The sequence below is a fragment of the Eptesicus fuscus genome, chromosome 7, assembly GCF_027574615.1.
Source record: "Eptesicus fuscus isolate TK198812 chromosome 7, DD_ASM_mEF_20220401, whole genome shotgun sequence".
Lineage (NCBI taxonomy): Eukaryota > Metazoa > Chordata > Mammalia > Chiroptera > Vespertilionidae > Eptesicus > Eptesicus fuscus.
This window is the reverse complement of record NC_072479.1, coordinates 93,721,707-93,730,790: the sequence shown is the minus strand read 5'-3', so window position 1 is coordinate 93,730,790 and position 9,084 is coordinate 93,721,707. Positions and strand designations below refer to the sequence as shown.

General features: G+C 35.2%; 2 protein-coding genes across 2 annotated transcripts in view; one reads left to right on the top strand and one right to left on the bottom strand.

Moving 5' to 3' along the window:
- Positions 1-604: 604 nt before the first annotated feature.
- Positions 605-1,736, top strand: PMCH (pro-melanin concentrating hormone). The gene is made up of 3 exons (XM_008144750.3): positions 605-853; positions 1,193-1,391; positions 1,687-1,736. The coding sequence occupies exons 1-3, from the start codon at positions 605-607 to the stop codon at positions 1,734-1,736; spliced, it is 498 nt and encodes a 165-aa protein (XP_008142972.1).
- Positions 1,737-2,333: 597 nt separating this feature from the next.
- Positions 2,334-9,084, bottom strand: part of PARPBP (PARP1 binding protein) — a 50,956-nt gene continuing 44,205 nt past the window's right edge. The window contains exons 10-11 of the mRNA XM_054718545.1: positions 3,262-3,397; positions 2,334-2,671 (exon numbers count right to left, since the gene is read on the bottom strand). Of these exons, the coding sequence (XP_054574520.1) occupies positions 2,334-2,671; positions 3,262-3,397 (474 nt within the window). The remainder of the gene's footprint in view (positions 2,672-3,261; positions 3,398-9,084) is intronic.

Below are 9,084 nucleotides of genomic sequence, written 5' to 3'. Positions count from 1 at the left end.
AATGCAAAGATAAAACACACCTAACAGGTCAATTTTAGGTATAGCATGAATGATTTTGTTCATACTGAGAGGTAAATACACTTTAATCAACAAAGACTACTATATCAAGCATTTATGAAAGAAAGTCCTTTTTGAAGATTATTTCAACTTAATCAGGATTAAAAGTAAATAAAACTTTTATTCTTATCATCATTGAGTGAAATAACTTTGGTTTTAATATCTTAATCAGAATATATTCAGAAGAAAACACTAAGAGTATGGAGAGCTTGATGTCCTGTGGTCTTCCTTAATTACCACCCATTCTCAAGAGACCATAATCTGCTCAGCAGAAAGCATTCTACCGAGGATCTTAATCAGATTCTGAGAAAATTCCCACTCAAAACAAAACAATATGCCACTAAAACCCAAACAATGTAGGTATTAGCAGCTAAACAAAAGGTTAGCTCTACCTGATGAGTCATTTCTGAAGTGATGAAAGTCTGTCTTTGAAGTGCTTTCCATTCAGGCTGGAAAATATATAAAGGTAGGAATCATTTACGAAGCAGGTGGAGAAAATTTTCTCCATTTTACACATCTTTGACTCAAAGCAAACATCGAACTAAGAATGGCAAAAATGAATCTCTCTTCCTACACATTAATACTAACTTTTTCTTTGCTTTCTCAAGCCATTTTACTTTCAGCATCCAAGTCCATAAGAAATTTAGAAGATGATATGGTATTTAACACATTTAGGCTGGGAAAAGCCTTTCAGAAGGAAGATACTGCAGAGAAATCAGTCATTGCTCCTTCCCTGCCACAATATAAAAATGATGAGAGCGGTTTCATGGATGATGAGGAAAACAAAAATTCAAGGGTAAGTGGCAATCTGACTAGTCCTTTATTGCAATGACTATTTGAATGATTTTTATGGATGCTTTGAAAGTTGAATGATTTGAATGATCTTTATGGATGCTTTTACAAACAGAAGTATATGCAAATAGCCACAATATGCATTAGGACAACTGATGAAATTTCATACATACCAGGTTGTTCTTTCATACTGGACAACAACTCATCATTTAAAAATATCTGAGATATTTTTAAAAAGTCGAAACAGTCATCTTTGAATTAATCAATAAGAATATTATGCAACTGTATTATATTACCATTCCAAATAAGACAGCAAAAATGCAAATCAATCTTTTCTTTACAGAACGCAGGCTCCAAACATAATTTCTTGAATCATGGTCTGCCACTGAATCTGGCTATAAAACCTGATCTTGCACCAAAAGGATCTGTAGTTTTTCCAGCTGAGAATGGAGTTCAGAATATTGAATCAACACAAGAAAAGAGAGAAACTGGGGATGAAGAAAACTCAGCTAAATTTCCTATAGGAAGGAGAGATTTTGACAGTGAGTAGTCCTTTAAAATTCAATTCTTTAAATCTTAGTACCATAAAATAGAACTCTGAGTTTAACTGAATTTGGATCCAATGATAACAAAATGAAATAAGACCATGGTTCAATCACACTTTTTCTATTAAGTGACCCCTGTCAAATATATGGAATTAAAAAGCATTTAATTAGTTATTATAATTTTTATTTACTCCAAATTAGCTATATTAGATCCATTGTTTTCATTTCTAATAAATTTTGTGTGATAGTAATAGTCCTTTAAACAATTTAAACCTTTTTTTTTTTCTTTCAGTGATCAGGTGTATGCTGGGAAGAGTCTATCGACCATGTTGGCAAGTCTGATACCTGTTGGCCCACATGATCTTTTCAGAAGAAAACAAAATCATTTAATTGCCTGTGGGGGGAAAAGCCCTTAATGTTACTATGACTTATATTATTTTAAATGTCTGTTGTAAAAGAAAGCAGTATAAAGAGATATCATTAACCTAAATGATATGCTTTATTTATACATTAAACTTTGTGAATATTCTGCATAATTATGACTTAGTTGTATTTTTTAAACAATGCTTAACACACTAACCTTCATACACTCTAGACCAAAGTAATAAAGCATCAAGAAAAGACCAACCATCAAACCTCAGAGAGAAAGCAGGGGATGGGGGAAGGGGTCAGAGATCAGCCAAAGGACTTGTATGCATGCATATAAGCATAACCAATGGACATAGACACTAGCGGGGTGAGGGCATGTGCTAGGGGATGGGAGAGTCTGGGGAGAGGTCAATGGGGGGAAAAGGAGATAAATGTAATACTTTAAACAATAAAAATAAAATAAATAATAATAAAGCATCATAATTTACACCTGATCTCTTAAAAATTAAGTACATGCCTTTGGTGAATGGTTTTATACAGACATGAATCTAAAGTACATAAAAGACAAATTCATAGTCTAAAAAACTGAGTTAACTTTGTCTGGCCAGTAATCAATTTGTCCTTGGCAGCATACTTGTTGCTTTTTCCTATTCTGGCTTGTTTGCCATCCAATTTATTCTGCATATCATTTGATGTCTTAGGTATCTTAACATTTTTATATTGGGGTAGTTCATTTCCATTATCACAGAGAATGTTTTCATCATCTAAATGCACCTGTTTCCTTTTTGAGCTTTTATTTCCTGTCTGACTACTTGATTTTCTTTCTACTTTTTCATTTTTACTTCTGTCCAGATGAACATTTCCAGAATTTGTTCCAATTGTTGGTCTTCCAACAGATGAATTTACACCTTTTGTTATACAAGATGAAAAGAGGAAAGGAATTATATAACATTTAGTATTATTACACATGAGAATTTTACAATAAACTTTAAAAATGGCTAGATTATTAAAAATTTATGATTTATAATCAAATGATGCTGTAAGTTATGCCTAGAGGCCCGATGCACGAAATTCATGCAAGGGGCTCAGCTCCCACCTCTGCCTCAGCCCCCGCCCCCCCCAGCTTCATTTGGAAGGTCGTCCGGAAGGACGTCTGGTCCAATTAACATATTATGTTTTTATTATTATAGATTATTTTTCATTTTACCATATCACTTTAATCCCTACAAACATATTTGCTTTGTTTAAATTCATGACACTAAATCCTTAAATGTAAGAGTTATTTCTTAAATACATTTAGTTAAATCAAACTGTGTCCTATTCCTGTCTATAAATTTGTACTTAGATTTAACTTTTTAAATAAGCCCAAGTCTTTAAAAATAGACATCTTTACATTTCACATTTTATACTTTGTGAGGGGAAAAATCTAGTTTTACTTAAGTTAAAACCCTATGCTGGAATTAAACTGCTATTTAATTGCTCAAATAAGTTCAATTACCAGAAAGGTCATTTTCCATGTGAAGAACATTCAATGGCTTTGATGCTGAATCAACATTATTCCATGTATTCCTGCTTATCAGGCAGTCATCTTTATAGGTACAAGAAAACTGGGATCTAATTAAGGTTTGCTTCATCTGGTAATGGGAAGAAAGAGGAAAATATACAATTTATTCTTATTTTTATTTATTTTTCCTCTAGGTAGGAATACACTCTATAGTAATCAAGATATCATAAAAATTTCACATAGAAATTCCATTATTCATTGAGAACTTTTAACCTCTGATATTTCTTAGTTTACAAATTCATTCATTGTTACAACTAGCATTTTTATGCATTTTAGTAATACCAGTACATATATATATAGATATTTCATATCTTTTGTAACAATTTAGAAAGATCAATTTTAAACCCTTCAGAGGCCTTTCTTACATATTCCTGTGTCTGAGCTGCTTTGGAAAGAAAGTTTTATGATAAATTTAATAATAATATACATAATCCTAAATAAATACAAGTTCTTCATCCTAAGAATTACACAGAGTACAACTCTTTCGGGAAAAACCATTATATGTAACTCAAAAAATTAAGAAAGGGAGATGCTCAGATAAAAAGATAACTAAGAAAGGATGAAAGAAACAAAAATAGAAATTGAACAAGGAAATAAACTGAAAGAAAACAAAATGGTGACTGAGAGGCATTATTTCTTGAACATTTAAGAAAATAAGAAAGATGATTCATATATGTCATTCTAGGAAAATCTGACCAAGTGATTTAATGGTTGAATATTCAAAATACACTCTTACATTTATCTTCAAATGTTACAAGTAGGAGAAAATTAGAAAGCTAAATTTAATTCTTAACCACTGAAAAGGATGCCAAAGGGAGTAGTTTTGGAAATATATTCTGCAAACATAAAACCAGTGGCTGTTTTAGGGATAGAAATTAATTGCAGAACAAAGTAATTCATACAGATAAAGCAAATTTCGACAATCACATCTAATGTGTAATGACACTCAGTTATTATGAGGAGACTGCTCCAAATCCAAATTAATCCCAAATCCTTTCCAGAAATAGACAAAGATTAAATTTCAAATAAATGATTCAAGAAAGAGAACTTTAACACTTCAAAGCATAATCACATTATGCTGAAGATTACTTTTGGAAATGTATTGATATAGTTCATAAAGTCTAAAACAGCACAACTTTATATTGTATATTCAGTAGTTCTAGATTATGCTTTTATATTCAGAGAACACTGAATTAACCCTCTGAGATGTTTGCAAAGATAGTGGCAGTGAAATCCATTGACTATGGTTTAGATTAGAAGAAATCAGAATAGTCTCCAGTACAGTTGCTTCATAAAATCAAGTTTTCTCAGCATGACAAATTTTATATCTTTCTAATGATATCTCTGAGAACCTCCACTTCCTAGATCACTAAAAATTATATCTAATTAAGAATTAGAACATTGGAATGTACCTTCCATTTGAGCACAAAAATATACAAAAAATTTTTAAATGTAAAAATGCAAAAGACCAAAACTATTTTTTTAAAGTTAAATAGAACGCTCAATAATGAAACTACAATCCCATAGCTTCATGAATCCACATGAATGCAACTACTGTTACATAGTTTCCACCATGGGATGCCCAAAAATATAACTGAAGGTTTTAACTAGCCCTTTCTGGACTTTATTAATTCCATAAATACAGAATTAAAGCAATTGACAAAGCTATTAAGTGAATTTTGCTAATAAAATAAACTTTATATTACATCAGATCATTATTATAATAACGTTATCTAAAAATTTCCATCTGTAAAACTAGTAGTAACTGTTGACATTATTGTTTTACATAACTTTTCTTTCATTTTACCAGAGTTATTGCTTATAGAGAATTATAAATGTATTGCTTATAGAGAGTTACAGAGTATAGTAAGTGCATGAAGGCAAACGAGTGCTAAGTGGCTGGCTAGGGTCACTCCCATAGTACACAGATAGTGATGGGTGGCTTGGGGGGACTTTAACCTCCCACCACAAAGTCAGCACCACCCATAAAATACTCTAAGTAAAAATACAATAACTATATCATTTAGTATAATCAATGTTTTCTCAATCTCAAGTTTAGCACAAATAAAAATTTCTTTAGAAAACTGTGCTATTTTTAATTTTATTACTTTTTAACATCCATCTAAGTAAAAAAAAAAACCTTTCTTTACTATGTAAATACAGCTCTCCTTATTATAAATAGATTTCCTTTCCTCAGGAAATTTTTGAACCTTAGTGACATCAGGGCAATTTCAGAAAACTAGAGTTACAAGGCAATCGATTCTTAAAATCCTGAGACTGGATTCAGGTATGAAAGAAAAATATTTAACAACTGTTTTGTTTTTACCATGAAAAATATTATAAACACTAGAGGCCCGGTGCACGAAATTCGTGCACGGAGGGGGGTTGTTCCTCAGCCCAGCCTGCACCCTCTCCAAATCTGGGACATCCCTCTCACAATCCAGGACTGCTGGCTCCCAAGTGCTTGCCTGCCTGCCTTCCTGATTGCCCCTAACCGCTTCTGCCTGCCAGCCTGATCACCCCCTAACCACTCTGCTGCCAGCCTGTTTGCCCCCAACTTCCCTCCTCTGCCGGCCTGGTTACCCCTAACTGCCCTCTCCTGCAGGGTTGATCACCTCCAACTGCCCTCCCTTGCAGGTCTGGTCCTTCTCAACTGCCCTACCTTGCAGGCCGGGTGCCTCCCAACTGCCCTCTCCTGCTGGCCATCTTGTGGTGGCCATCTTGTGTCCACATGGGGGCAGGATCTTTGACCATATGGGGGCAGCTATATTGTGTGTTGCAGTGATGGTCAATCTGCATAGTACTCTTTTATTAGATAGGATAGAGGCCTGGTACAGGGGTGGGGGCCAGCTGGTTTGCCCTGAAGGGTGTCCCTGATCAGGGTGGAGTTCCCTTGGGGTGTGGGGCAGCCTGAGTGAGTGGCCTGTGGTGGTTTGCAGGCCGGCCACACCCCCTGGCAACCCAAGTGGAGGCCCTGGTATCTGGAATTTATTTTCCTTCTACAATTGAAACTTTGTAGCCTGGAGCAGAGCCAAGCCTGGGGCTCCCTCTGAGGCCTGCAGCCATTCGTGTTGGGGTTATAATTGAAACTTTGTTGTCTTAAGCGGGTGGGCCCGGCCAGGGTATGCGGAAAGCTTTGCTTCCCCTGTTGCCGGCGGCAACCCTGGCCTGCTCTCTCAAGCTCCATTCTGCCACCATTTGTTAGACATCAATCAGGCTGGCATGGGAGTGGTTAGGGGGTGATCAGGCTGGCAGGCAAAAGCGGTTATCGGCTATCAGGAAGGCAGGCAGGCAAGCAGTTGGGAGCCAGCAGTCCTGGATTGTGAGAGGGATGTCCGACTGCCTGAGCCTGATGGGATTGGGCCTAAACGGGCAGTGGGACATCCCTCGAGGGGTTCCAGATTGGAGAGGGTGTACCCGCCCCCACCCCCCGTGCATGAATTTCGTGCACTGGGCCTCTAGTCAAAACATAAGAGAGAAACACAATAGTTCTACAATAGTCTTGAAATACTTAGGTAAAAAAGATATATATATAGGTTTTCTTTTCCTTACCCTACACAAAATAACTTTTTTTATTAATTAGTACTTATTAACTTCCAACTAGTGATAGGCACATAGTGTATTAAAGAGAGGATTAGGATGGCTTCTATAATCAGACATTCTACTTATAAAAGTTGCTGCTGACACACAGCTGGAAGGAATAATAAATAAGTTGGATAACAAAATCAAGATAAAAAATATCTCAGATGGCTAGAAACATAAGCAGAAAATAATAAGATGAAAATGAATGAGGATAAACAAAGTCCTGTATTTAAGTTCAAAATATCAATTACAGATGTACAGGATGAGGAGAGCCTAACTTAAAAACAACATATGAAAAAGATCTAGAGATTTTAATTTATCACAAACTTGATTGGAGCCAACAATGTAATGTCCAGCTAAGAAATCAGCACACAAAGCAATGATGTGAAAGGAAAGGCACCAGATTTGCTGTCAAAACACCTGGCTTCTAACACTGGCTCTATCACTTATTAACTAGATGATGCTCAGTAAAGCTCTAAACTTCTCACTTACCCACATATAAGTGGAAATAAAATTTATCTCACAAAATGGCCAGGATTAACCCTTTGCACTCGCTTGCTTTTTTCTCGATTCCTTTATTCTAATGCTAACCGTGTCAAGTCACACTCGACATCCGAGTGCAAAAGGTTAAATGGTTAAATATATGAAAGGGCTATGTAAACATTAGAGATCTATGTTGAGACTATGCAGTTATTAATGTAACAACATATATGAAGACAGTAGAGTGAGAAATTCGTTGAATTAGGTCAACTCTAAAATGATTCTTGAAATGCAGCTCAAAAAATGAGCTTACAATAAGCGTTTTCATTTTAGTTATTAAAACAATATAAGCTACATTGGCTTGTATTTATAACTTAAAAGAGAATGCTTTTCCTTTGTTCATAAAAGTTGAATTTTTGTGCACAAGATTAGTGGCTACATAGAACTGAGATTACTTCCTGTTGCCCGTCTTCCAAATCTCTCTGTGTATTTGATTTGGAATCACAAATAAGCAAAACAATTCTCTCTTGAAAGTGCTTTTGAAGTCCTAAACAACTAAGAATAATGTCCAGATTCATACATGGCTGTTAAAATCATTTTATGTTCCAGTCACATGAGAGAAAAGGATTGAAAGTTTTCCTTTGTAGAGTGATTTCCCCCCTTTGGAAAGCTTTCTATCCACAGTAAAATTGCAATGAACTTCAAACTTGCCAAGAATTGGAAAAGTCCTTTTGCCACAAGCTCTTTTTAAATTGAAATTATTAGTAGGTTCCCAGTTTGAGGAAAATAGTACTTCACATAGGAAAGCCTGACTCCAATTAAAGTGAGTCAAAATATTGAAAAGTTGCAGACACTCTCAGAATATTACTAAGAAAAGGAAAGTTCTAAGCCGTTATCCTGATAAATACATCAACAAATTTGGAGAAGAAAATTATTCCTAATCAACCTCTTAAATATGTAATTAAAAATAAATACTCTGAATTTATCTTTTTGTTCTTATATTATCACATTTTTAAAAGAATAGAGATTTGCTACCCTTGTGGCAACCCTTGTATGAATTTATAAATACATCAAATGATCCATTTATTCTTCAGTGAAATTTCATTTACTTTGCTAAATAGCAGAAAGATAATATTTTTTACCTAAGTAGTAGCATTATCTTTGTATGAGTCCTTATTATAATTACTCTGCCTTTATTTACCTTTTAGAAATAGCATAAACTCTGAAGTCTTACATTTGAATACAAACCTCTGTTACTTCCTAGCTGTAGAGTCTGGAAAATGATGCTTTCTAGAGTTGAGCACGGATTCATTAGGATGAAGGATATAAAATGTCTAGTACACTTGACCCTTAGTAGGTACTCATTACGTGAACCAAAACAAATTCAATTCCTAATTGAATTTCTATTTCAGTCTAATACAAAAATCCCATCTTCATTCTAATGAAAAATGCTGCTCACTCCCTTAAAGTCTATGCTTCTCAAAGAGACCCCAACTGACCATCCTATTTAAAACCAAAACATATACAAAGAAACACACTCTCAGAGCTCCGCCTCCAGGGAGCACGCCCCTCCATTCCCTTCCCCTCTTCTTCTCCCAAAGACACGTATCTCCTCAACTCCAGGGACCTGAGACTTGCAAGCAGGGGAGCAATGGTCAGCAGCAGCTCATCCAGGGTTAACCCCCAAACCTGTCT

What these genes read in the sequence shown, in the direction of transcription:
- PMCH (XM_008144750.3), top strand. Translation starts at nt 605, where the DNA reads ATGGCAAAAATGAATCTCTCTTCCTACACATTAATACTAACTTTTTCT. An exon ending in AGGAAAACAAAAATTCAAGG is followed by an intron (nt 854 to 1,192) that starts GTAAGTGGCAAT and finishes TTTTCTTTACAG; the next exon opens with AACGCAGGCTCCAAACATAA. An exon ending in AGGAAGGAGAGATTTTGACA is followed by an intron (nt 1,392 to 1,686) that starts GTGAGTAGTCCT and finishes TTTTTCTTTCAG; the next exon opens with TGATCAGGTGTATGCTGGGA.